This window comes from Urtica dioica, chromosome 4 (genome assembly GCF_054948205.1).
Source record: "Urtica dioica subsp. dioica isolate 48M chromosome 4, U.dioica_male_clone48M_v1_H2, whole genome shotgun sequence".
NCBI lineage: Eukaryota > Viridiplantae > Streptophyta > Magnoliopsida > Rosales > Urticaceae > Urtica > Urtica dioica.
The window spans coordinates 9909008-9936950 of NC_142759.1; the positions used below are offsets into that span (position 1 = coordinate 9909008).

A 27943-nucleotide genomic window follows, 5' to 3' on the forward strand; every position below is an offset into this window, starting at 1 on the left:
AAACGAGACCAAACGGTGTCGTACAAGTATGACTAACAAATGGGTTACACAACTTGAAAAAAATAAGTCGTATAACTTAACTAACCCACGCTTGATATAAACTAACATAACACCTAATTATGTTTTTTTTTTTATTACAATCGAGTTTTTGCTTTATTTTTTCTCCCTCTACTATCTGTTTCAGCAATTTATCACGGATAAAAGCGTTAATCAACCATTGGCTCTCTCTCTCTCTCTCTCTCTCTCTCTCACTGTAACTCGACTCATCTTCCCAAACATTCTTCGAACACCCCAAAACCCAAAGAAATGCATCGATTACTCTCACCCAAATCTTCAGTAAAACACAATCTTTACTTCATATTCCTTTCCCAAACCCAAATCTCTTCTCACCGCTTTTCCTCAAAACCACACAAGAACAACAAACACAAACGCTATGAAATAGAACGAATAGACCCTGAAAGAGTCAGAAGACTCATCGCGTCACAGACAGACCCTCTTCTGGCCAAGGAAATCTTCGACTTCGCATCCAAACAGCCCAACTTCCGACACTCCCAGTCTTCCTACCTCGTCCTCATCCTCAAACTCGGCCGCTCCAAATACGTCTCGATCGTCGACGACATTCTCGCGCGCCTCAGAGCCCAGAACCACCCTCTCTCCCCGACCCTCTTCTACTACCTCATCAAGGTCTACGGCGAGGCCGATCTCCCCGACAAGGCTCTCCGGTTGTTCTACACCATGATCGAGCTCAACTCCCAGCCCTCGACCCAGCACCTGAACTCCGTCCTCAAGATCCTCTTCTCTCGCCGGAGCCACGTCCGCGCCGGCCTCGACCTCTTCAGAACGGCGCACAAGCACGGCGTCGACCCGGACACGGAGTCCCACAACATAGCGATGCGAGGCCTGTGTTTGAACGGCGATCTCAGCGTCGCCTACAAGGTGTTCAACGAAATGCCCAAGAGAGGCCTCGTCCCGGACCAGGACTCGTACCGGATCCTGATGCAGGGTCTGAGCCGGCGGGGACAAATCGGGACCGCGTCGCAGTTCCTGGAGGAGATGCTGAACAAGGGCTTGGTCCCAGACGGTCGGAGCTACACGACGGTGCTGAACGGGCTGTGCCGGAAAAAGCGGCTGAGAGAGGCGTACAAGCTTCTGTGCCGGATGAAGGTGAAAGGGTGTAACCCCGACGTGGTGCACTACAACACCGTGGTGACGGGGCTTTGCAGGGAAGGCCGGGCCGGGGACGCGAGGAAGGTTCTGGAAGATATGGAGGCCAATGGCTGTTTGCCTGACTCGGCTACGTACCGGACTCTGGTGGATGGGCTTTGCCAGGAGGGTCGGCTCGACGAGGCTCGGTGGTACAAGGCTGAGATGGTCTCCAAGGGCTTTTCGCCGCATTTCTCGACGGTTCACGGGTTGGTCAGAGGGTTCTGTGGGGTCGGGCGCATCGGGGAGGCCGGGGCGGTGGTCGCGGAGAGCCTCGGGTCCGGAGTGGTGATTCATTGGGACACGTGGATGGAGATTGTTCCGAGGGTGTGCGAGGATATCGGGCCCGATGAGTTGGATCGGATCGTCGAAGATGGTTTTGTTTAGTGTATATTCAGGGGTGATGAATGAAGTTTTGCTTGGGAGTGTTTTTTTTTTTTTTTTTTTTTTTTTTTTTTTTTTTTTTTTTTTTTTTGTATACATGTATTAGGACTTGAGTCTCATTAGGTCTGTATTAGTTAGTTAGTTAGTTTTAACCAAGTTCTACTGTTTGATTAGTTAGTCCATAAAATGAGCCTGTATATAAGTTGACTAATTGTTCTGTCATAAATTCATATCATTCAATTTGGTATCTGCTTTCATCCGCTGTTGATTTGACGTCGGAGCTTTGCTCCTCAAGCTCTCCCATGATCGTAGTTTTCTACTTTATGAAAGAAGTTATATCTTCAATTTTTCGAACCTTGATTACGTGGTGTTTTTAGCTCTGCTCTTCAATTCTTCAAGATTCTTTTGCTCGATGTTGACGATAGAGGCTATGGAAAGTCGTGATCAGTACTCGTACTTTCTCAATGACTCATATAATCCCCGCGTTATTCTTGTTTCTCGAGTCTTTGATGACAATTATCCTTTGTGGCATAGGGTAATGAAAATTTGCATCTCTGTGCAAAATAAATTGGGATCATTGATGGTTTGATCATGTATCCGACAGTACAACTTTAGATCTTTTCAGATTCGGATTCGAAACAATAATATTGTCATTTCTTGGTGTTATGACAATCTTGACCTAAGCTTTCAAAAACCTGTAAATTAAGACGCAAGAAATCAATCTACTAACACAGAACTAGAACACAGGGAAATAATTAAGGAATACTTTATTTAAATTTTGCTCCAGCTTTCGAGATATTTTCAAGACTGAGTCTCTCTAACTTTGGTTTCTAGCTCAAACGAGTTATCTCACGTTCTTTTCTTTCAATATAAACGTACATAATCTCATTACAACAACCATAGCTATTTATAACCGCTAAAATCAGTTGACTTGAATGACACGTCAACTCTGATGATCCAACGGTCTTCTGCTGTAGAAAACTGTTTTGATGATGTTTTCTTTCTAACCGTCTGATTTGACATGTGTTGATGAAGAGATTAACATATAACACTTGGCTCCTTAACTCTATTCCTAAAGAGATATCGACTAGTTTAATGTACTACGTTGAAACGACTTCCGAAATGTGGTCTAGACCACATAATTAAACAACCATGGTGAAACACTCATATAGATCATTCAAGACACAATATTGTTTATGAAGTTGTACCTCACAATGCGTTGAATCATGAACTCCTTTTGTGACAAGTCCCGATGTCTCTTTCTTTGCAGAGAATTGAAGCAATAGGCCAAGATCTATACATAATGACAACTTAACAAATCAAAGTTATAAATAAAAAATTTTACTAAAATTTTAGTGTGGGGCTCTAAGGAACGAAGAACCGAAAATTATGTTTTTGGCTCTAGAGAGAGAAAGTAAATTGTCAGCATAAGCAACATGGTAACCAAAGATTAAAATATCGTTTATCGCTATTGTACTACATCTATGATTTTATTGGTGTACTACATACCTCTCACTGTATATCGTGATCTGGAGCGGAACTAGGAATTCAAATCGAGGGTGGTCAACAACACGAATATGGAACGTCATATATATATATATATATATATATATATATATATATATATATATGTATGTATGTATAATGTAGTAAATGTATTGCTAGGATATCCTTTCCTAGATACTATCACGCCCAAGAAAAGTATAAAAACACTTCCCAGCAAAATATTTTCTCTGAAGTTTGATTACCTACAACAATGCGTAGTGTAATATTATAATCAACAATACTTAGTGAAGAAAGTAACCAAAGAAAGTGGCTTAATTCCAAATTTACGTTTTGATATTTGGCTTTATTTAACATTGAAGTAGTGTTATCTCAAGAAAATAAGAAGGAATCAACTAAAGTAAGAAGTTAAAAAAAATGCTAATAGGAAAAAAATTGGGATTTTAAGTTGAGATTGAACCCATAATATCTATTAGTGGTGTGGAATCACCATAAGACTAAACTACCTATCGAGTTTTTAAGTTAATGAAAAGAAAGAAGACATTAAAATTTAAGAGGTATTTAATCTTTTTACATGTATCACTAATTAGCCATGCCCAATGGCCATATTTAGTTATAGACAACCAGGGTAAAAAAATTACATCATCTCTATTTCCAATTATTAAAATTTTAATTACGTTTTGTTTTTTTGTTTTTGTTTTTCTATAAAGTGTGGTGGCTTGGAGCCACTTTCATGAGCTTAATAGGTCCGTCTTGACCGTGATATTTGCGTAAGTTTACAAGATAAGATATTTACAAATACGGGGCTGGACAAATATAAGTATCTATTTCTAGAATCACATAAACACACTCTAAAAATTACTAAATATAGGCATTACGCCCACCACCAGGATTCGATCGAGGTTAAACTGTCAAAAAGAATATATAACCGAATATATATTTATTTTTAACGTTCAAAATTTCAGCTATTTATTTATCTTATAGATAATAATGACTATATCTATAACATAGATAATAAATACAACCTCTCCCCCAACTTTTATCCTCAGGTCGCCACGTGACGGCTCTTTTTTTTTCCTGTGCCTTTTCGTTTTTTTTTTTGTGCGTTTCAGTTTTCTTTTTCTTTTTCTTTTTTCTTTGCCTTTCTTTTTTTGTTTTTTTTTTTTTTTGTTCTTTAATATTTTGTAAATTTTTTTATATTTATATTGGTTTTTTTCTCCCACTTTCATCAATATATTTTGTATAATTTTTTTTTTTTATGTATTTTATAATCAAAATTACTGATACTATCAATAACATACATTATTTTGACTGTATGTTAGTTTTATATTTTCTTTATTAAATTCTATTTCTTTTTCTCTTTGATATTTATTTCCCTTCACCTTATATGTGTCTTCATATTTCATTGGAAAGCGAACGCACGTCTTATTTACCAATGAAAGCCTAATCGATGTGCAAAATAAATTTTTTACATTTTCTTATTCGTTCATTATTTTTAAGGGTTTTTCTTAATTATACTATATCGTTTTTTTTTTAGTTTTTTTTTCAATCTCTTTTGTAAATCTTTTTTTTTATGTATATTGTTTTTTTTCTCCCTCTCTCGTCAATATATTTTGTATAATTTTTTTTATGTATTTTATAATCATAATTACAGATACTATATTATACTATATCAATAACATACATTATTTTGACTGTATGTTAGTTTTATATTTTCTTTATTAAATTCTATTTTTTTTCTCTCTGATATTTATTTCTCTTCACTTTATATGTGTCTCCATATTTCATTGAAAAGCGAACGCAGGTCTTATTTACCCAAGAAAATCTAATCGATGTACAAAATAATTTCTTTACATTTTATTATTCGTTCATGATTTTTAAGGGTTTTTCTTAATTATACTATATCATTTTTTTTAGTTTTTTTTTTAAATCTATTTTGTAAATCTTTTTTTTAACGTATATTATTTTTTTTCTCTCTCTCTCATCAATATATTTTTTATAATTTTTTTATTTATTTACCCAAGAAAATCTAATCGATGTACAAAATAAATTTTTTACATTTTATTATTCGTTCATGATTTTTAAGGGTTTTTTCTTAATTATACTAAATCATTTTTTTTTAGTTTTTTTAAAATCTATTTTGTAAATCTTTTTTTTAATGTATATTATTTTTTTTCTCTCTCTCTCATCAATATATTTTTTTATAATTTTTTAATGTATTTTATAATCATAATTACTGATACTATATTATATTATATCAATAACATACATTATTTTGAGGGTATGTTAATTTTATATTTCCTTTATCAAATTATTTTTCTTTTTATCTTTGATATTTATTTACTTTCACCTTATATGTGTCTCCATATTTCATTAGAAAGTGAACGTAAGTCTTATTTACCCATGAAAGTCTAATCAATGTACAAAATAAATTTTTTACATTTATTATTCGTTCATGATTTTTAAGAGTTTTTTTCTTAATCGTCGATTTCTTTGATGCCCATTGTTTTCGATTCTTGATAGCACAAATTAATTTCTACAAATTTTACTTGCTATTATCATTTATAATAAAACTAGTTCCATTAGAACAAGGGACCCAAATGAAATAACTTTAACCAGAAGGTGTTAAGAATTAAAATTAAATAAAGCCGTAAAACGAGAAACTCAAATCAGATCTTCTTCTTCTAAGAGTCTAGTCTGCTCAGACCATTTCCGGAAGCGAAACAGCAATGGGGTCCATCGCAAACGGATCGATCGCCGGCGTGGATCCAGAGAACCAACACCAGTCCGCCGTGAAGTTCGGAACAGAGGAGGCCCTCCGGCACGTACGAAGCCTGACGGACGTGGGGGCGATGACTCGGCTCCTCCACGAATGCGTGGCCAACCAGCGAGCCCTAGACCTGGAACTCGACGCCCTTCTCCTCCGCCGCGGCGACCTGGACCGCCAGCTCCAGGGCCTCCAGCGCTCCGCCGAGGTCCTCTCCATCGTCAAGTCCGACTCCGATCACACCCTCGCCTCCGTCTCCTCCACCGCCGTCCTCGCCGACCGCCTCAGCGCCAAGGTCCGCGACCTCGACCTTGCTCAATCGCGTGTCAACTCCACGCTCCACCGCCTCGACGCCATTGTCCAGCGCGGCTCATGCATCGACGGCGCCGAGAAGGCCCTCGCCGCCGAGGATTACGAGGCCGCCGCCGGATTCGTCGAGACTTTCCTTCGGATCGACGAGCGGTTCGGCGGCTCCGACCAGAAGGACGAGCTCATGGAGTCCAAGCGCCGCCTCGAGGAGATCGTCAAGAAGAAGCTCGCCTCCGCCGTGGATCGGAGAGACCACGCCGAGATCTTGAGGTTCGTTCGTTTGTACTCGCCGCTAGGGCTGGCCGTTGAGGGCCTGCAGGTTTACGTAGGGTATTTGAGAAAAGTGATTGGGATGAGAGCCAGGGTTGAGTTTGAGAATCTGGTTGAATTGATCGATCAGAGAGGTCAAGGCGATGCGAATTTCGTTGCTTGTCTTACTAATCTCTTCAAAGACGTTGTGCTGGGCGTGGAAGAGAATGATGAGGTTCTCAGAGGCCTCTGCGGCGAGGACGGGGTTGCGTACGCGGTCTTCGAGCTTCAAGAGGAGTGTGATACCCGGGGCTCGGCGGTGCTCAAGAAGTACATGGAGTATCGGAAACTGTCGAAGATCTCGTCGGAGATCAACGCAGGGAACAAGAATCTGATGATGGCCGCCGGGGTCGGGGCCGTCTCGGAGGGTCCCGATCCGAGGGAGGTCGAGCTCTACCTGGAGGAGATTCTCTCCCTGATGCAATTGGGCGAGGACTACATCGGGTTCATGATCTCGAAGATTAGGGGGTTGGGGTCGGTGGACCCGGAGCTGGTTCCGAGGGCGACCAAAGTGTTCCGCAACGGAGGGTTCAGCAAGGCGGCGCAGGAGATCACAGGGTTCTACGTGGTGTTGGAAGGGTTTTATATGGTGGAGAGTGTGAGGAAGGCGATCCGGATCGATGAGGCTGTGCTCGATAGCCTCACGACTTCCATGGTGGACGACGTGTTCTACGTCCTCCAGAGCTGCCTGAGGAGAGCGATGTCGACTTCGAACATAAGCTCGGTGATAGCGGTGCTGAGCGGGGCGAGCAGCCTTCTGGGAAACGAGTACGGCGAAGCGTTGCAGCAGAAGATGATGGAGCCGAATCTCGGGGCCAAGCTGTTCCTCGGCGGGGCCGCCGCGCAAAAGACGGGGACGGAGATCGCCACTGCGCTCAACAATGTGGATGTCAGCAGCGAGTACGTCATGAAGCTCAGGCACGAGATCGAAGAGCAGTGTCTCGAGGTAATTCGTTTCACTTGCCTATGTTGCCTTGTGTTTTGTTGAATCATCCGAAAGACCCACAAATTCTGATTCGGAAATGGTTTCATGTACCTTCTGATTTGCTCACTATAGTATTGGATAATACCCTATGCTGACAGTTTGATCATGAAGATCATACCATTCTATACCATAGGATAATACCCTATGTTAGTTGAGAAAGACCAACATTTTTTTTATAATCCTATTCGTGTACCTTCTGATTTGCTCGGCTTTAGGATAATACCCTCTGCTTTAACAATTCGACCAATAAGAAGATAGTTTGTGTGTGCGTGTGTCGTAAGTAACAAATGAGCCACAGAGTAAGATAATAGTCACCTCGGCTTTCTACGAGAGATTGCACATATTTCTGTTTCTGATCCTTGGAGGAGATTAGTGACTTATAGAAGTGAGCAAATTGCTGTAATAGGAAAATAGATCATCCGACTATTTCTACATTGGGTAGTTTTGATCTCCCGGGATAACTTGGAGAACAAATTTGCCGCTCTGTTAGGATCTAGATTTCTCTGGTTTAGCGGTCCTCAACTGTGTGGACGAAAAAAAATAAAAAAGAAATCGCCCCCCCTCTTTCTATATTTTGTTATCCATGCGAAGCTTTACAATAAGACTATCATGAATTCAGAACAAGTCAAACACGAAACTCTTTTGCTTCTCAGATATTTCCCGCTCCGGCGGATAGAGAAAAGGTGAAATCTTGTCTGTCGGAATTGGGAGACACGGGGAACGCGTTCAAGCAGGCTCTGTCGGCCGGCATGGAACAGCTGGTCGCCACGGTGGCGCCGCGAATCCGACCGCTGCTCGACAGCGTGGCGACCGTCAGCTACGAGCTGTCAGAGTCGGAGTACGCGGACAACGAGGTGAACGACCCGTGGGTCCAGAGGCTCCTCCACGGCGTGGAGACCAACGCGGCTTGGCTCCAACCTTTGATGACCGGCAACAACTACGACTCCTTTGTCCACCTCATCATCGACTTCATCGTGAAGAGGCTCGAGGTCATCATGATGCAGAAGAGGTTCAGCCAGCTCGGCGGCCTCCAGCTCGACAGGGACGCGAGGGCGCTCGTCAGCCACTTCTCGGCGATGACTCAGCGCACCGTCAGAGACAAGTTCGCCCGCCTCACCCAGATGGCCACCATCCTCAACTTGGAGAAGGTCTCCGAGATTCTCGATTTCTGGGGCGAGAATTCCGGGCCCATGACGTGGCGCCTCACCCCTGCCGAAGTTCGCAGAGTGCTCGGCCTCAGGGTCGATTTTAAACCCGAAGCCATTGCCGCCTTGAAGTTGTAAATTGAGTGAGCTACAAAATCTTTATTCTTTTTTGTTGCCAACATATTCTGTTTTGGTGTGAGTAATTGTTACGGTTCTCTCTTTTGCATGTTGTAGCATCTTGTTTTTTTTTTAACCTCAGAGGCAGTGTATACATGAGATTTTAAAAAATATGGGACCAGAAGATATAATTATAATAATAGTTATTATTATTTTGCTTGTTCTCAGCACGAAAATCTGATTAGTGTTATAATTACTTTGTGTTTTGAGGAATCGTTGACTTACAATTTTTATCAATTAGTATGTACCTAGATAGAGGTTTTTTTTATGCGTCGGAGTAAAAACGTCTTTAGGGTCACTACTCATTATTCTAGCACTGTTATTTTATAGCTTCTACAAAAATGAGAGAAATAATGCTTTAAAATTGTAATGTTTCCAAAGAACTGAATACTTAAAATCTTTTCTAAAGGCAATATTTCTCAAACAATAAACTAAAAATTTTCTTATGAACCGTAAACAAAATTAAACACAGCCCAAAATAATAATAATAATAATAATTTTAAAAACATTGATAAAATATATTCAAAAATCAAGGAACATGATTATTTACTACAAAGACTTTAAACATAGTAGGAGATAAAACTTTTCAATTAAAATTTTCTTTAATAAGAAGTTTCAAATGAAAAAAAAATACCCAAAACTGAAACTAAACACCCGCCACATCCAAATAGAAATTCTGATAAGAGCCAGCCAACAGCCAACAGACCACAGGAGTAAACAAATAAAAACATTTCCAAAATAAGAGGTCACTAATTGAGTGAATATATCTAGACTTTGGCGGTTCCCTGAGTGAATTTCGGGTCCTCGCACCTGTACTGCCCATCGGGTCCGATCCCGAAGCCTTTCGGATCCGCAAACACGTTCTCCAGCAGCTGGCTCCGAGGCGGCAGAGGGCTCTCGTCCGCAAAGTCGACGCAATCCTCGATCACCTCCTCTATCTTCTTCTCTATGGCCTTCAAGTCTTCCTCGCTCGCCAGCTTCTTCTCCATCATGTACTTCTTCAACGCTGCTATCGGATCTCTCGCCGCGTAACGAGCCTTCTCTTCTGCAAAAACAAACACAAACAGATCATCAACACAAACACCCACGGGGAATTCCCAAAAAAAAAAAAAAAAAAAAAAAAAAAAAAGCAAGCACTGACCAGGGTCACGGAGCTCATCGGGGTCAGCCAAAGAGTGTCCCCTGAACCTGTAAGTCTCGCACTCGACCAAAGACGGTCCTTCGCCTCTGCGCGCCCTTCCGATCGCCTCCTCCGCGACCTCGCGAACCTTCAAAACGTCCATCCCGTCGACGTGGATGCCGGGCATCCCAAAGGCCGGGCCTTTCTTCCAGATCGCCGGGTCCGACGTCGACCTCAGGTGAGACATCCCGATCGCCCACAAGTTGTTCTCGACGACGAACACGATCGGAAGCTTCCACAGCGCGGCCATGTTGAGGCACTCGAAGAACTGGCCGTTGTTGCACGTCCCGTCCCCGAAGAAGGCGACGGTGACGGAGTCGGCCCCGGCCTCGCCCTTGACCTCCCTCCGGTACTTGGACGCGAAGGCGGCTCCGGCGGCGACCGGAATTCCTTCTCCGATGAATGCGAAGCCGCCGAGGAGATTGTGCTCCTTCGAGAACATGTGCATCGACCCGCCCTGGCCGCGGCAGACTCCGGTGGCCTTGCCGAAGAGCTCGCTCATCACCGCCCGAGCCGGGACGCCTTTGCTCAGAGCGTGCACGTGGTCGCGGTACGTGCTCACCACCGAGTCGTCCTGTCGGAGGAGCTTTATGAAACCCGTCGACACCGCTTCTTGCCCGTTGTACAGGTGGACGAACCCGAACATCTTGCCTCTGTAGTACATCTGGGCACACATGTCCTCGAAGAATCTGCCCAGGATCATGTCCTCGTACACGACTAGCCCTTCCTCTTTCGTGATCAGCTGCGGATCAGATCAGATTATGAGAAACCGGCAACAATTTCAGGTGACCTCGTAAATCTAACACTATACAAGTCTTCCTCATCAGTTGGATCATCACACGTCTATAAATTTCAGGTGACCTAAAAAATGTAACACTATACAAGTCTTCGGTGACCTCAAAATGTAACACTAAACTAATCCGTTTCTTTACAACGAGTACTTACTTGCACAGTGGAAATTTTTTCCAAATTATGCAAGGAAAAGAAAAAAGATCCATCAAGGCGTCAGTATCAAGGTAGCAGTTGTTGTTTTGATTTTTAAGATGAGAGAACGAAGTATTCGAAAGATCTCTCAAGCGTCATTATCAAGGTAACAAGTGTTTAATTTCTAGATGACAAGCAAAAAACATGATACACTGTGACAATCCTTCCGTGAATTTTGGAAAACTCGAAATCAAGAGCAGAAAGAAGAGAAGCTATGGAAAGAAAAGAAAATTACATAGTCAGTAGAAGCTCGCTTCTTGTCCTTGACGACATCGGAGACAGCGACGATGGTGGATTGGCCGCGAGAGACGGAGCGAGAGGGATTGGAGGAGAGAGAGCTGAATCTGAATTTCTGTGTGGATCCGAGGAAAGAGGAGGGCCTGAACGAGGCTTGGGTGTCGCCGGATCTGGGCGGGTTCGTGGTGGAGCCCAGAGGGATGAGCTTTGCGACGGAGAGCGACGACATTTTTGCGTCGGCGAAGAGAGAGAGAGAGAGAGAGAGAGAGAGAGCAAATGAGAGTGCGGAGATTGAGAGGCCGAAATATATATAAAGAGAAGAAATGGCGGAGGGCACGAGGAATTCCAGTTTTTGGTCTCTTGTTGGAAGAGAATACCCGCTACACCCAAACCCAACTAATTCTTACTGCTGTTTTAATTTCATTTTTTTTAAGAAATTTTAATTTCATTTTTTAAACATATTATATTTCAAAATAATAATATTTGAGTTGCACTTTCACTTATACACAAAGACACGTTTGTTTTGTTTTGTTTTTTTTTTTATTTTTCTGCAAAACCAGACACATTTGCTGTAACAGCTCACACGAGCCGTAAATAACGTACGTCTAATATCACACAACGCAAAGGAATCGATTTTTTTTTTTTTAAACTGCACTGTGTCTATTGCTTAAAGCTTCATTTTATGTATTTTTACGATATTTTATTACTTAAGCCGAGATAAGCCTAATCCATCTACAAATTTTTTTTTTATTCAAATTGTCTTTACAAAAATCAATTAGACAACTTTATATACTTAACATACTTATCAACCCTATTTTTTTCCCCCTTAGAATCACAAATTCACTCTTAGGATTCTCAAGCGTTCTCCAAATTCACGACGTGTACACTTCGTTCTGGTGCATTTTCGATTCTTGTGGCGACAAATAAAAACACTTGTTCTTATTCATCCAAGGGAAGAAAATTGATGAAGCTCAATTTTTAAGTTATATCAAATATTTGAAATTGTTGCTCTTAACACTCTTATAAAGTCCCATCTGAAACTGATCCAATAATCAAAGTTTCCAATGAAAAATGTTGCAACATCAAAATTAAAATGTTAAAACTAACTACACATGTCAGTGAAATTAATCATCCATGTATTTGTGTGGTCTAGCTTATTAGCGACGGATATGAATAAATGTTCCCTTTCTCTAATAATAATGTTCCGTGATACGTGGATTGAGATAAGAACAAACATATATTTGGATGACACAAAATTCGTGTTTAAGGTTTGCTTATATTATAATTTAACAAATGACAACGAATGGGTCCATAGCTCAGTGGTAGAGCATTTGACTGCAGATCAAGAGGTCACCGGTTCGAACCCGGTTGGGCCCTATTCTTCTTGACTTTTAATTTGTAGAGGAGATTTTTATGTTAATTAAGGAGTCCCGAATTTTATTGCAATTTTGCTTTTGAAAAAAATTCTTACGATGCATATGATTAATCGATATTCATTGTCCATTTGTTTATATTCAGTTTTATATCATATTTCTCTGTGAATTTAATAATTTGTTTTATGGTTGTGAATGATTTGAATTTGCATATTTTTCTACTATATTTTTTTTAAGTTTTTGATCCACTACAAAATTCGGTGCGAGTTTCATGAAGGCTTCTTTTTCTAATTGGGGATATAAATTTGTGCAAATTCACCAGATCTTTAGTCTTCAAATATCGGACTTAAGGAAGGAGATAGAGAGAATGAAGAGGGATCTCTCCCATGGATCGAGTGTCTTGCGAATTGCGTCTCTCAACGCGAGACTTGAGAAGCTTCTCTCGGCGGAGGAGATTCATTGGAAGCAGCGGGCCAAGGTGAATTGGCTGACCCACGGTGACAGAAATACGAAACTCTTTCACGCTTCCGCCAATCAACGAAGGAAGACGAACTACATATCGGCCATCATTACCGACTCGGGAGCAAAAATTACCAAGATTCACGACATCCTCGGCGTCTTTGCGGGGCACTACAACAACCTCTTCTCCTCGACCTTTCCGACCGCCACGGAGCTTGAGGCCGGCATTCCTGCCACGGTTCCGAACCTCCCGGCTCGACTTCGCATGCGGCTCGAGGAGGATTTCAGCAGGAATGAGGTGGAGACCGCCCTTTTTGGCATGCATCCGACGAAAGCTCCGGGTCCCGACGGGTGGTCGGCGTGTTTCTTCCAGAGGTGCTGGGATGTGGTGGGGGATAGAGTCGCTGCCAGCTGCCTTGAGGTTTTAAACGGCGGTGGCAGTGTTGCGAGCTGGAATAGTACTCTCATATCCCTCATCCCAAAAGTGGACAAGGCCTCGACACTCTCCGAATTCCGGCCAATCTCTCTCTGCAATACCCTATATAAAATTGTGGCGAAGGCTATTGCGAATCGACTAAAAGAGGCCCTTGGAAGTGTCATTGACGATAACCAGAGCGCATTCATAGCCGGCAGGAATATTGGCGATAATGTTATGGTGGGCTTCGAATGTAATCATTGGCTACGGTGCCGCACACGGGGTCGGACGGGCTACGCAGCTTTGAAGTTGGACATGAGTAAAGCTTATGACAGGATTGAATGGTCTTATGTGCGAAGAATCATGGAAGTTATGGGGTTCGGTCCGGTGTGTATTGCTCGTATCATGGATTGCATCTCAACAACCAACTTTTCCGTTCTTGTTAATGGCTTCGTCTCCAAGTCTTTTTCCGCGTCTCGAGGACTTCGTCAAGGTGACCCTTTGTCTCCATACTTGTTTCTTTTATGTGCCCAAGGATTCTCTTCCTTAATTCACCAGCAAGTTCAGCTAGAGCACATCCATGGGATACAGATCTCGAAACGGAGCCCGGCGGTGTCTCACCTTTTCTTCGCAGATGATAGCCTCGTATTCTTTAAGGCCGACGCTGCCGAATGTCAAGCTCTTCGTTGTTGTATCGATGATTACTCAAGAGCTTCGGGTCAACTAGTCAATTTCGAGAAGTCGGCGATCTCGTTTTCTCCTAACACACAGCCGAGCAAAATAAGAGCAATCAAGGACATCCTGGGAGCTAGACTTACGGATGGGTTCGACGTGTATCTTGGTCTGCCTACTTTCTCGATGCGTTCAAAAATTGTCCAGTTCGGTTATCTCCGGTCTCGGGCAGTTAAGAGGATCAGCGGGTGGAGCCAGAAAATGCTATCGATGGGTGGGAAAGAGACTCTCATTAAGTCGGTTATTCAGTCTATCCCTACCTACGCGATGAGTTCGTTCAAAATCCCGGCGGGGGTGTGTGAGGAAATCGAGAAGGCTTGCGCAGATTTTTGGTGGGGCGAAGATGGTGGGAGGAAAAGATTTCATTGGTAGAGCTGGGACCGTCTTTGCAAGCCTAAAAGTGAAGGGGGTCTCGGCTTTAGAAGCCTACAAGATTTTAACCAGGCGCTATTGGCTAAGCAGGTTTGGAGATTAGCGAGAGCACCTAATACCTTAGCAGCGAGAGTCATGGCCGGTAAGTACTATCCTCACTCGTCGATTATGGAGGGGAAAGTGAAGTCCGGCTGCTCATATGTATGGCGGAGCTTGCTTTGGGGCATCGAGTTAATGGAAAAGGGATGGCGGTGGCGAGTGGGTGACGGCCAGAATATCAAGGTGTACGGTGACAGGTGGATTCCTTCTCCTTCGAGCTTCATGGTGCAATCCCCGACACGACTTCATCCATCGGCGACCGTCGACGAACTAGTCAAGGACTCCGGAGGTTGGAATTCCAGGCTGATCCGGCAGGTCTTCCTACCCTTTGAAGCCGAGAAGATTCTGGCCATAGCTCGGCCGAGTGGCAAGAAGAAGAATTCTATAGCATGACACTTTGGAAAGAAGGGTGTCTACACGGTTCGGAGTGGTTATTATGTCGCAAGGGAAGCTAGGAAGGCTGGGGAGACCTCTGGCACCTCTCTTAGAAGACAAGACAAACTGTGGAAGATTATTTGGGACATGGACACTCCTCCCAAAATAAGGACGTTCTTATGGAGAGCTTGCAAGGATTATATCCCGACACGAGGTAATTTAGCGAATCGATCTATCCCGGTGGCCCCGGTCTGCCTTCAATGTGGCTGTACGTACGAGTCTTCCGCTCATGCCCTCGTCTTTTGCCCGTTGGTGGAGGAGGCATGGGCCAACTCGCCTTTTGAAACCATTAAAGAAGCAAGTCAGAGCTGGAAGCTTAGAGACATCCTCGTGGGAGCTGCGACGACTATGTCTAAGCATGAATTTTCTACTCTTGGAATCTTCTTGTGGGATATTTGGAATCAGAGAAATAAGCACTTCCATGATTCCCGCAGCGTTTTCCGTCACATTTTTTCTCGAGCTGAAACTTTGCAGATGGAGACGAGGCGATGTAGTATCCAACAAAGGCAGGCCCCTCATGCCGAGAGCCGGGTTTCGTGGACACCTCCGACGAAGCACAAGTGGAAGATGAACGTAGACGCGGCGTACCCTACCAGCGGGTCTCAGATGGGGCTGGGCGGATGTATTCGAGATGCCCAGGGTCAATTTGTTGCAGGCTTCAGCAGGTCCAGACCCAAGGCGACATCGCCCCTGGAGGCGGAGCTGGAAGCGCTCCGAGAAGGGCTCTCTCTCGCGACGAGCTGGGGCTATACTCCATGTGAAATGGAATCTGACTCCAAGGAGGCCATCACCATGCTCATGACAAGGACGCCAGTTGCAGACGAATCCGGATTCCTCGCTGACGACCTCAGGGTTTTGGCGAATCAAACCAATTCTAGCTTTAGTTTTATTAAGAGAGAGGGCAATTCTGTGGCTCATACTCTCGCGCAATTTAGTTTGAAGGCTTATAACCCTGCTACTTGGATTCATTATCCTCCTGATTGTATTTCAAACATTATTTCGGCGGAGTCCGCTGCCCTCCTCTAGAGGATTTAATAAAGCTGGTGTTTTCCCTCAAAAAAAAAAAAAGCTTTCCGCATATGAATTTTTACTAAAGCTTCTTTTGTAATCCACTTAATTTCAGAAAATATGTTAAACTAATTTATTAATCTGTCAGATAAATTTTCATCAAAGCTCTACTCTCTTCAAAAGCTATTACTTATAGGAGATTTTCAGCATTTTAATTTTGACCGTCCACATATTGATATCATAATGTTACTTGGAATGTTGCGTGAAGATATTATCAGCAAACCTAGATAATTTTTTTTTTTTTAATTTTTTTTGTTCTTCCAATCAATTTTGTTGATATGTTTCATAGTCCACTCGTTCGTCTATTTTCAGCTTTAATTTGCATTTCTATGTGACTTCATGGGTGAAAAGTAGGCATATTAGCTTATTTAAACCCCATACGTTAAAAATTTAGCCTATTTTTCTAAAAATTAAGAAAATAACTCAAACTAAAATAAGATGCATGCGCTATACTATGAGAAACGTAGGCATGTGTTAGACTGTGTTCAATATTTAATAATGGAGCTATAATTTTAATGGAGGGTAGTCATTTGACTATCTCATACAGTTTCTTCAATACGGTTTTTTATAGTGATATGATTTTTTAATTTGTTTATTTTCTCTCTTTTTTTTTTTTTTTTTTGAATTTTTATACACAGCAAACTTCATTGCTAGTTTCAACTTTCTAGGCCTCTTTTATAATTGATATAGAATGAGCAATTTTTGACAAACTATCTACTATCTTGTAAAGTTATCTCATCAGATCAATTTTTTGTTGAAGCTTCTATTATTCTTATCTTAATTTCACCAAATATGTTCAAATGATTATAAATTTCTTATAAATAACAGAATTCTATGTCAAGGTCATTATAAAATGTTGTACTTGTGACAAGCTTGTCATAAAATACTGGTACATTTTCTGATACACTCTCGTAACAAAAATAAAAATAAAAAAATAAAAAAACAGAATTATATCTCATCAGTGAGTTGCTCTTCGGAAATCCAGAAAGTGCAGAACTAAGTTTTGGAGTTAGATGGCTACCTCCTTAAAATTTTAGGACGGGTATAACTCCTCTTTGTTGTCTTCTTAAGAAAAAAAAAATATCATAATCAAAACACAGTAGTTTGCTTGGGAAATTAAAACAATGAAAAACATATAAAATAAAGGGGACACTTAGTCCCTCCTATACTAACTTTTAAGGCTAATGCCCATCCATAATTGCATGATGTTCACATCATTGTCAGAAGGTGACGTCATAGGATGCGAGAGTTGAAACTTTGTCGATTGACGAAGTTGGTTTGTGAACTTCAAATATGGTCAGGACTTGGGTCTAGGAGTAAAAAATTATGAGGCCATCCTTATCTGAGGTTTTCCCGGAGAATCCTCTATCACTATTGCTCATTTTTTGACCTTCTTGAACACCTGAAATAACTTGCTTCTCTTCTACCTTCTCGCATATCTCTTCTGGTTCTTCCGGCCTCTCGTCACACCCCAGTGGAGTCCCAAAAAACCACATCACCTGGTTGTCATCGCAAAATCTAGCCTATGAATGTGGGAGAACTTAACGAAACGGCCAAGTATCAGCTCTGAATACAATGTAATCAAAAGTTGTCAAAATCTTTGAACGAAAATGTCATCGTTGAATGGCTGGTTTTTATTCATTATTTCCTCCCTGATAATGTACACATAACTGAAACTAAAAGTAATTACGTAAAGCTCTAAACACAACTCAATACCGAAATAACTTGAACAAAAAACTCAACCAGCCTAGGGTTTAAGTAGAACTGAACCTCTCAGCTATTGACGTTGTGATCGGCAGATGAAATTTTGAGTATTGTTAGTCTATCTATACATAAAAACTGCATCACCTCTTGCTCAACTTCTCCTTGCCTGCGCGCCCAAAAAGTCGAATCAATCATAAAGGAGATAATCAAATATCAACACCAGTTTGTGATCAATATGACAGAAGAACGCACCAAAAATGTTTGATTTCAAAGGGAACCGGAGAGATGACCCTTTCACTTTCAGGTCTTTAAGTTGCTTGTTTCTACTTTGCTTCTCTGTTCTGGTAACACTGCTGCTACTTTCTCCGCTCGGGAAATCGGTTCCTTTTCTTACCTTCTCGTGATAAATCGCCGGCGGGGAGAGCCTCAATAGAGGCACGTTTTCGACCTGGACGAACCTTTGATCTTTTTGCAACAGCCTCAACATCTCAAACTGCGATGTAGAAAGAAATCATATTTATAATTTTTTTTCCCGATAAACTTTGTTTTATTTCTACAATCAATGATGGAAGAATAAAAAACCCTTTTTGTCCATGTATTTTCACTTAGTTTGTTAAGTTGATAAAAACTTAGTCCCTTCGACACTTTTTATTTATTTGTTTTTTTTATTTATAATTTTTAACATGTGAAAATAAAAAATCATAAATAAACATATTATTTATGCATTTAACAAATTCGAGGCTATCTATTTTAGTACTGAAAAACACAGGGACAATAGTAAATTTTGACCGAACTTAAGGAATATGTTTGATATTTTCCCTTGACGATTCGTACCCTTGAAATTTGCTGAATGGCATAGGTGTGGTCTGAGGAATCGGTATCGTGTGGGAAAGTTGTTGCCCCGTGTGTTTGGTGGGGTCTTGATGAAACCTTATTCACTAAGCTGTTCTCCACGAGCACTGATTTATTCCTAGACCTCTGTGTTTTCTTGTTTGGCATACAAACCGGGCACCCTGACGAGGACCTGAGACTTGACGTGTCGTTTTCCAAAGCTTCACACTGAAGATGGGTTGCATGCCCGCAGTGAAAAACTCGAATGCTTGAGCAAGAAAGGCTCTTGGTGAGAATTCCGTTGCATATGCAACAAATTTGACCACGCGGGGCGTACCCATGAGAAGCTCCTTTCTTTAGTAAGCTCATCGTGTAATACGTGTCATCTTCTATCAAGGATTTTGCAGTGTCCTATCAAACACAGTGAACAAAATATTTGTAGAAACCTGAACATAGGGCTAATATTGCAACGACAAAGACTGGAGAGGTGATGGTACCAGAATTATTCTTTCGAAGCCATATGTTCCAAGCATACCAAGTATGGTAAGTTTAAAGTCACCGAATTCCTGGTTACCATTATCAGAGAGGAGTTTTGACATTATAGTCGGGAGGCGAACATATCCTATCATGCCCTCCACAATCTCCCTGATGAGCTGAGAGAACAGTTTTTTCAAGATATGCTCAGCTTTATGGGATTTTGGAATCCTCCACTTGATTATGGACTCTTCACTCTCTTTCTTGTCCGATGGATCAACCAAGAAGCCACTTAAATTTTCTCCGAACCCATCACAACCCATCAAAGGCTCACAAAAACTGCATTGGAAATCATGAATGATTGTTGAAAATATATGTTAAGTTCCAGAACAACAGATATGGTGTAACCGGGATTGAGAGGAAATCAGTTTCAGCCCATTAGCTTGCATCCAGATTCTCAAAATCTTTTTTATTTATTATTATTATGAGCTAGTGGTGACTTACCTCAGACGAAAAAGAAAAGAAAAAAAAAGCGACTGGGTACAGAACTTACGAGTCTAGCAATCTGAACCACAGCATTTCTGATTCTTCAGGATTCAGACGAGGGGTGTTCCGTTGGCATAATCCAATACAAGCATTCAATATATTTTCTATTTCTTTCATCTAAAACAGAATCACAAACAATGTTAAATATTACCATACAAGAGTTTATAAACATCAAGGAAAAAAAAATACAAACATAATGATGATATATTTACAGCCATATTTGCTAACCTCCTCAAGATTTTTAGCATTTCTGCCATGCTCTGTTTGCAGTGCATCAGCAACCTTGGCAAACTTATCGTTGAGGCTGGAAAGTGTTAGCAAGAGAGCACTGCCAACATCACCAACCCTTTCTAATAAGAAAGAAGCAGCATCCACAATCCCATGTTCCTGGCATAGGCGCAAACAATGTTCCACGCGATAGCTATCAAAAGTCTCCAGGAACTTAAGAACTGAATCCGGTTCATACTGGCATAATAGCTGCAAAGTTTGAAACACTATAAGCAATTGGAAAGTAACAACTCAGAGAAAGAAATAAACTAACCACGAAATCTTAGGCAAATAATTTTTTGGAGTCTGATATATGATCTAAGTTGAAGCTTGACCCAGAGAAAAAAATGGTCCGATCTTTGTCTTTAAGTAAGAAAACTTCTAAGCTGTAATTGATGAATAATATGAGCTATCAGTTTAGTCCTTCGACTTGATAGAACTTTTTAGTTAACTTGTGCGTCATAGTTAATGAACATATGCCCACAAATTTCCAATAGTAAATACTACAAATGTCAAGCTCTAGACAGGAAAATGGAAACCATTAAGAAAATTTCTGCATAATCTTTACTCACCTCAAGATAAAGTTCAATCATTTCATCTGTTACATTGACAGGATTGTTCCTCAGAAATTTCGGGAAATCTGATATTCTTTCTAAGTAAGCCTCAAGTCCTTCAGGTTCATCCTGCATACTCATTCTATCATACCTTCTTAAATTATCCAAGTTGAGGCTGCCAGATAAGTGAACCTCCACTGCTGTTTTTAAATAAAGGAAAAGGCTTTTTGTATGACTACGTAGTTCAGATAGGATGTGTGAAAATTCGTTGTTGAACTGGTTGACAACCAAGAAGAAAGTGCCCTCTCTGAAAAGGATCAAAAGTGCCCAATGTTAAATGCTGGATATAAATAAAAGAAACAAAAGGCAGGTACGCAATTTAGGAATCAAGGGAGATTCAACATGACTTGAGCATTACCTATTCAAGACAACCAACTCCGGAATACGATTAATGACTGCTAGTCGAAAAGCCGTACGATCATTGTCACTCAGCTCTAGCAATGCAACATCAATAAAGGCAAACGCATGAATGGGTTCATCCACATCTTTCATGTAGCTATCCAAAGCAGACAGATACTGATGCCTAATTTTATTAATGAATCCACAAACCTAGAATGGTAACATATTGATAATATTAGTTGAATTGCCTTTAGAACAATTGTCTGTAACTTTAGAAACAAATCTTCTAGACTACACTACGAGAGCAAAATTACCTGGTAAAAGCGTGCTTCTTCACAAAGTTGTAACACATAAGAAGTATCCCAGTCGTTCTCCGGTACTACCTTCAAAACTGCTAAGACCTGTTTCTCTCTTTTTTTATAGACAAGTCCTTGTTCTGTATTGCTAGATGCAAAATTCTCTGATGTCAAACATTTCAACATATAACTGAGGACTTTCTTTGGCACATTTGCTTTCCCACATGCAACATAATGTGCAATAAATTCATACATATAACCTATTTCCTTCTTCGACGGCCATTCTTCGACTGGGTCCCCGCCATCATCACAAGATCTATCTGATTGTGAAATGTACTTGTGCAGAATATTGATAAGAACATCTACCGTCTTTTGGACGAATGAGTTAGAATGCTGAGCCTCTACAATGCTCTCTTCCTTCACCTGCACACTGGAATCAGCTGAATTCTGAGAAGACTCGGGCTGTGAGACTTCAGCTTCTGCAAAAGCACATCTCAGAACATCTAGAGTAGCTTCAGTATCTAACTCGAGGAGGGGATATACGTTCCGATATGTTTCTCTGGATGATAAGCGTGAACTATCTCTAGAGTTAGGGGTAGCAGAGCTCTCCAACAAAAAATTCAGCAGCTCTTCTTTGAGAGATGGCAAGCGTGAAGGAGGAAGTTCACCATGTCCTGTGTTGAAATAATTTTGATTGTTTAGTCAGACAAAAGTATCAAGCAAGAACAAAAAAACAACTAAGGTTAATCTTCTTTCAGTGTGTCAGTGATTCCTTGCAACTTCGTTCCAGGAGATAGAGAGAGATTTTCGTACGACAATCTTGATACAAATAGGAAAAGGTACATACCTGGAGGAAAAGCGATGCCTGAAAAGCAGTACTTCAGATACACTAGTATCCTGTATCTGTTAAAAAAGTGGTAGAAATGAAACAACAATCAGGCTGAGGTTTACACATGTAATAGTAGAAACTATTACTCCAGTCAAATTATCACTATAAATTTGGCAATAAAGAAAGGTTAGGCAGATAATTAATAATATAGCACTTGATCAAAATACAATTTCTATACAATAGACCATACCCAAGGGCAGCATCAGCCTCTCTTTCACTCTTGAGTAACACTGCCAAGAGTTCCTCTAAAGGTGCCCTGAAATCATTTAATCCTTTGTTGAAGAGATAAATGAGGGCACCATACAATCCATGCTCTTGGCATAGCCTCACAACCTGCGGAAAATGATAAGAAGAAGTTAAAAAAAAAAAAACATAATAAACAACTTTAGTTCAATACAAGCAAATATCTCTACATACTTGGTTGAAATCCAAAGAAGAAATATCCATGTGGAGGACGCATTGTTCAACTCTCTGTAACCACCCTTTGCTGCTATAATGCTCTACTAATGCTTGCATAATCTAAGCACGAGATTGCAGGGGGAAAAGAAAGAAAGAAAGAAAGAAAGAAAGATTACTTAATCGGAAGTAGATATTATCACAGACTATGCTAGAGCATTAGGGAATACCTCTGGTGGTAGAGAACCTAGCATGTCTCTTAATATGTATGGCTCCAGTAGCTCCAAAAATGTGTCTTAAAGATAACATTGGAAAAAAGTTACTCAAAGAACAAAGTTCAACGGAAACTGAAAAGGAGAATCCCCTTTCTGCACTACATGATATTATAGAGAAATTTATTTTCTGTTTGAAACTTGTTCTTTGACCTAATTAATCTCTCTGGTAATGGAAGGAAGATTCAATATCCCAATTCTTTTTTTTTTTTTTTAAGAAGAACATCTTTTTTTATTAAAGTCAGTATATGGTACTTAGTAAACCTAAGTCTCAACGAGAATTAGATCATTTACTATGTCAGGTAGTCACTTTCTAATGCTCACTTGGAGCTGTTTTTTGCTTTGTTGCTCAAATTAGACATATGCCTGATTTCCTCTTTTGCACCTAATGGAATATCTTGAGCATGGGCTGCTTTCGGAGTCGGCTTCAATCCGGGTTGATACGTTCGAGGCTTTGGATGGCGTGGCGGCTCTTTTCTACAGCAGCGAGGAAGATGATAACTCTTTTGTCCTAGATTCCGAGTCTCGAAAGTCTGATGGGATAGAGCAAGGCATCGTTGATCGGGTGGTATATGCTCCCGTTAAGCGAAAAGACAAGGTTGAGAAGGTCTTTTCTGCTCAGAGAAAGGTTGAGAAGATCGATTTGGATAAAAGAGATCTTCGAAAAATGGCCTATTTAATCAGAGTTCGGAAACCAAAGTTCATGAGGATTCGTTCTGGATTTTTATGAAGTATTCCCATGGTTTGAGAGGAGTTTTGGAGGATGTCTATGGTTTTCGTGGATCTCGTTTTGGGGTTTTTGTTTCTTATCGGAGCAGTCAGCGGGTTTAGAGTTTTTGCGTCTCTAGGAAGTTCTTCTCAGATAGGCTCATAGGTGTTTCAGTGTTTAAGTCGAGAAATGTCCCTTTGTGTCTATTTTCTTTTTTGGGGTTTTTATCGGGTTTTTCCCGAACAACCACTCTTGTATTTGGAATTTGCAAGATCTTAATATAAAGGTGTTCTTGTTTCAAAAAAAAAAAAATATTCCATAATCAAGAATCTTACTCCTCAGTTTCGCTTGTGATAGAGTAATAGAGCATATTTATGCAAGACAAGAGTGAACCGAAGGTACCTTTTTGTTTAACTGCTAGAAACTTGGAGAAAATCTCATCAAAAAAGATGTCAGTCCTCTTAATATGCACACAGAACTCAACTGCAACTCCGCCAACGCGGGTATACTGCTCTTTTATTTCGTGATACACAGAACTGCTTGAATTCTCAACTTGATCCATTTTCTCGATCTGGTTACAAAATGCCACCGAAATATAGGAGAACACTTCTTCTACATAGGCATGAAGCAATTCTACCAGGTAGGGCATTATGACCTCCTGTACCGCATCCAAAGTCCTAGGAAGATCAACCACACCATGTGCTTGACCGTCGTAAATTGTCATTGCCATGTTCAAGGAACCCATCCAATCGCCTGCTTTTCTCAAGGCCTGAATTCGCTCCTTCCAAGGTAGAAGGCGAGACACTATAAGATGGGCTGGTCCAAGTATATAGATAGACGCCCCCCTCACTGCTAAGCAGTTGTGATACGACTTTTCAGGATTTCCGAAGATGTTATTGAAGTAAGTGTGATATGAAACAAGATCATCCCCGGGAGAACCATCCATGGCAAAACTAGTTTGATGAATTACGTTTCCATCATTTGCACACAAATAAAGTTGTCCCGCCACAGTAAGAATCACCAGCATCTGTATGCATGCAAAACCCTCATCATCTTTGCAGCCAAGCTACGCTCATGGAGATCTTTCCACACAAACGAAAACAAAAACGAAAAAACAAACATACACCATGTGGACTGAAATGCAAGCAATAAAGACAGATAACAAGCTTCTCGGACATACCTGATCATCAAGCCAAGACACGCCAATAACTGCACTATCAATAGACCATCTACCGTAAACTTTTAGGTCTGATTTGACCAGCTTTGCTACCTGAACTTTTCTATCCCACGCAATCGCCAGCAACGAAATTCGTTCCGATGCCTCAAGAGACCCGTTCTCTGCAGCAATTTAGATACTTGTTTCAAAAACCTGCCAACTAAAACTCTAAGACATCTCAATAGTCCATACCAGAAGTCGAATTACGCGGTTGTGTTGTGCATTTCCAGGCAGTGTAAGGCATAGATCCCTCCCTAACCCCTTCTGGCCGAGGAATTTGTGCATAGACCTCTAAATTTGGGGTGAGCCGGACCTGGAGCAAGGATATGGCATAGTCATTATCAGAATAAGCCATACCCAGAATACATAATATAGAAAAACAAACAGAAGAAGCAGTATGTGATATAATCTGAGAGCCTCATACCACCAAAGCAGTTTGATGTGTGACAAAGATGACCACACCGTCTTCCACCAAAGAAGATCCTTCATTAAAGAGCTTCCAGGCCGCGTCTCCCCCGACTACACCCCCCATCATACTGCTAATGCCACTTGCGGAGCCCGTTGCATTGCCATGAGATGAAAGAGAAGACCCTCCCAGAAAATCATCAAAGAGGAGCGGCGAAGCTGATAGCACTGTGCCCGTTCTTTGTCCATCAAGAAGACACTATCTCAATCAATATACATGGTGTTAAAATGGGATGATATCAACAGTTTAGAAATGGAGAAAAATTGGCATAAATGACATGTTGGCGGTGCAGTACCATTGTTTTGTTGGTGAACCTATTAAACAAAAGAACCACTGAGAAAGTATGCAAGAGAACCAGACCCTTGGTATCACCAGTAACTGCCTTAAATTGACGCGTAACCTGAGAATCTTGACCTAGAAAGAATGCATGAACAACGGGCGCCGTATGTTCTCCAGTAATTACTTTCGCTGCCGATGACCTCTGCACATCCCAAAGTGTAATGTGCCCATCGCCATAACCAGCCAAGAGAAGATCTCCTTGCTGATTGAAGCATATGGAAGTAACGGAAGCATAAGATCGTTCCCCTTGCAATCCTAGCATTATCATCTGCAACACGCAATGACATAAAATGACCCCGGGATGAAAAATTAAATTTCTACTGAATAGATTAAAAAAGGATTGACAGGGTCAGAAATTATGCTTTTTGAATGATTATATTATAATAATAAAAGAAATTACATATAATCAACATATCTGCTACGAATTGGAACAAAATGGTTGACCAACTAAAATATTAGGGATTTTAAGAAAATCCTTTGCTTAAGTTTTTCCTCAAACACTACACATAAAAGCATGTGGTCATCTATACAGAATAGAGAAAATAGAACACGAACCCCAATAGTAAATAACTTCACCGATCCAGACAACAAGCAACATTTTCTTAAACATTCTCACTTTAAACAGTGACTAACACTTCTCTCTACCACACATCCTGAAAAGGACCCTAAGTTAAACCACCACAAGATTGAACTAAGGGTATACCATAAGAATACAAATACATAAAATAGAGAAGAATCTGAAATAAAATTAAAAAAAAAAAAATAGCAAAGCAAACCTTGGCATCCATTTCGTCAGCATTATGAGCAGAATATTTACTGGGAACAACAACAATAACCCCTCTTGCCATACCCACAGCAACATAATTAGCATGAACAGCCAAGACCTGAGGTGAGCCATAATCGCGCCTGAACGCCTGTGACGAAATAGTCCTCGTAATAGTGTTACTAGCATCTATATCAAAGTACCCAACTGCTATAGAACCCCTCCGAACTCCCTCGAGCCTCATCGGCTGTGCAGCGGCACCCGCTTCCCAGTTCAAACCCGTGGAAGCGTGTTTCTTCTCTAGTTCTTCAGCTAATTCAAGCCTCTTCATTGGAGGCCGCGACTTCTTCTCCGCTTTTTCATTCACCCTCTTACTCTCCAATTTCCCCATTCTCTCCTCCAACAGTTCGTCAATGTCACTCGTCAAGCTACCATCATCGCCAGCAACACCCTCTTCGATACCATTTGGAGAAGAATCTTCTCTCGACAAATTTTCTCCTTTGAAATCTACACTCGACGTGCTTTCTAAAGTTTCTCTATTTGGATCAGTGGCAAGCAAAGAGGAAGATGAGCGCCCCGATTCATTATCTTCATGACCATCCATAAAAATTGAATTTCTATCCACTCCAGTACCATCTTCATCTACAGTATTAGACTCAAACCTCACATCTATATTCTCAGCACCCGAAATCCGACCTAAGTCAACATCTTTTCCGTTATTGAATGATACAATGTCGATATCTGGTTTAGTACTAACCTCCAATAAGGCTTCGGTTTCATGACCCTGATCAGCTGAGCTCTCAGTACTATCGTATCTTGTCAAACTATCACTCTCAAAATCAGCAACAGAACTCTCTAACAATGTCTCCGCAGTTTTCTCGTGGCCATCGCTACCATTCACGGGTTCCACAATCGATCGATTGATCTCCTCAGAAATTCCACCAATATACCCATTCCAATCGGAACCTAATTCAGCGTCATCGATCACCTTTCTCAAACCCTCGCTCCCAGCGCTGTCCCTTCTCGACTTGATAGCGGCGGCGTGGGGAGACGGAACGGACCTCGAGGCCGCTGCCGCCGCCGCCAGAGCCGCCCCGGGCTTCGCATTGGACCGGACGCCTCCGAACAGCGACGGCAACGGCTTCGATGCCCTGCGGAAAAATTCCTCCGGCGAAGACGACGACGATGCAATCTCGGCGGACTTGAACCGCGCAAGCGAAGCGGTTCTCGATCCGGCCGGCCTCTCTTCCGACGACACTCTCGACGCGGAGGATCGGGACCGGCGATCCGATGGCGGAGACGACGGAGGAGAGGCGGACGAATCGGAGTCGTTGAGGATTTCGTCGACGGTGCGGCGATGGAGGGAATTGAGATCGCCATTCTCGTTGTCGTTGTCTTCGTCGTCGTCGCTGGAGAGATGCGAGTTCAATAGCGAATCGATATCGAGCTCCATTGAAGAACTAAGAGGATCGAGCAGTCAACTCAAATTCCAAGACTGATAGTAAGCTCTCTTGGTGATGCCCTGGGTTTGTGCTCGACCGCCATGGAAGTTATGTTCTCTAGTCTGTACTTGAATTAATACAAAATTAATATGATTATTTAGTTTTTACAGTTTCTTAACACCGAAGTTTGAAAAATTAGAAGAAAAGCTGTGCCACTGTATTTGGCACATTGGCCTAGTAGGAA

The 27943-nt window shown here is 41.4% G+C and overlaps 3 protein-coding genes and 1 non-coding gene across 6 annotated transcripts; 2 read left to right on the plus strand and 2 right to left on the minus strand.

The window, feature by feature from the left end:
• The first annotated feature begins 233 nt into the window (after window positions 1-233).
• LOC149400245 (conserved oligomeric Golgi complex subunit 4) lies at window positions 234-8949 on the plus strand. Its single transcript, XM_089613781.1, has 3 exons — window positions 234-1584; window positions 5787-7421; window positions 8114-8949. Exons 1-3 carry the CDS (start codon window positions 307-309, stop codon window positions 8741-8743), a joined length of 3543 nt encoding a protein of 1180 aa, XP_089469907.1. The 5' UTR covers window positions 234-306; the 3' UTR covers window positions 8744-8949.
• A 400-nt stretch (window positions 8950-9349) lies between these two features.
• Window positions 9350-11581, minus strand: LOC149400246 (pyruvate dehydrogenase E1 alpha). The gene is made up of 3 exons (XM_089613780.1): window positions 11182-11581; window positions 9924-10704; window positions 9350-9827 (listed from the first exon to the last, which is right to left on the minus strand). The coding sequence occupies exons 1-3, from the start codon at window positions 11410-11412 to the stop codon at window positions 9550-9552; spliced, it is 1290 nt and encodes a 429-aa protein (XP_089469906.1). The 5' UTR covers window positions 11413-11581; the 3' UTR covers window positions 9350-9549.
• Window positions 11582-12488: 907 nt separating this feature from the next.
• Window positions 12489-12560, plus strand: TRNAC-GCA (transfer RNA cysteine (anticodon GCA)). Its single transcript has one exon. It is a non-coding gene; the product is annotated as a tRNA-Cys (tRNA).
• A 4473-nt stretch (window positions 12561-17033) lies between these two features.
• On the minus strand, window positions 17034-27912 carry SETH5 (transducin family protein / WD-40 repeat family protein). Of its 3 annotated transcripts, none has more exons than XR_016296817.1 (20): window positions 26271-27912; window positions 25451-25762; window positions 25114-25353; window positions 24882-25002; window positions 24654-24811; window positions 23876-24500; window positions 22723-22787; window positions 22514-22615; window positions 22287-22429; window positions 22055-22110; window positions 21226-21881; window positions 20931-21121; window positions 20531-20819; window positions 19920-20168; window positions 19699-19808; window positions 19169-19484; window positions 18675-19082; window positions 18093-18333; window positions 17907-18006; window positions 17034-17635 (listed from the first exon to the last, which is right to left on the minus strand). XR_016296817.1 is itself a non-coding variant. In XM_089613773.1 (19 exons), the coding sequence occupies exons 1-19, from the start codon at window positions 27708-27710 to the stop codon at window positions 17981-17983; spliced, it is 5748 nt and encodes a 1915-aa protein (XP_089469899.1). In that variant the 5' UTR covers window positions 27711-27912; the 3' UTR covers window positions 17753-17980. The 3 variants fall into 3 exon arrangements, 1 of the variants encoding a protein (XP_089469899.1); XR_016296816.1 differs by having other exon boundaries at window positions 17034-17702; XM_089613773.1 differs by lacking the exon at window positions 17034-17635 and having other exon boundaries at window positions 17753-18006.
• Window positions 27913-27943: the final 31 nt, after the last annotated feature.

Excerpts from the sequence above, each read along its gene's own strand:
- LOC149400245 (XM_089613781.1), top strand. The coding sequence starts at position 307 with ATGCATCGATTACTCTCACCCAAATCTTCAGTAAAACACAATCTTTAC. Across the intron at positions 1,585-5,786 it reads GGATCGTCGAAGATGGTTTT|TCTGCTCAGACCATTTCCGG; the intron begins GTTTAGTGTATA and ends CTAAGAGTCTAG. Across the intron at positions 7,422-8,113 it reads TCGAAGAGCAGTGTCTCGAG|ATATTTCCCGCTCCGGCGGA; the intron begins GTAATTCGTTTC and ends TTTGCTTCTCAG.
- LOC149400246 (XM_089613780.1), bottom strand. The coding sequence starts at position 11,412 with ATGTCGTCGCTCTCCGTCGCAAAGCTCATCCCTCTGGGCTCCACCACG. Across the intron at positions 10,705-11,181 it reads AGCGAGCTTCTACTGACTAT|CTGATCACGAAAGAGGAAGG; the intron begins GTAATTTTCTTT and ends TCTGATCCGCAG. Across the intron at positions 9,828-9,923 it reads CGATGAGCTCCGTGACCCTG|AAGAGAAGGCTCGTTACGCG; the intron begins GTCAGTGCTTGC and ends TTGTTTTTGCAG.
- SETH5 (XM_089613773.1), bottom strand. The coding sequence starts at position 27,710 with ATGGAGCTCGATATCGATTCGCTATTGAACTCGCATCTCTCCAGCGAC. Across the intron at positions 21,882-22,054 it reads AGGCATCGCTTTTCCTCCAG|GACATGGTGAACTTCCTCCT; the intron begins GTATGTACCTTT and ends ATTTCAACACAG. Across the intron at positions 21,122-21,225 it reads AAGAAGCACGCTTTTACCAG|GTTTGTGGATTCATTAATAA; the intron begins GTAATTTTGCTC and ends TTACCATTCTAG.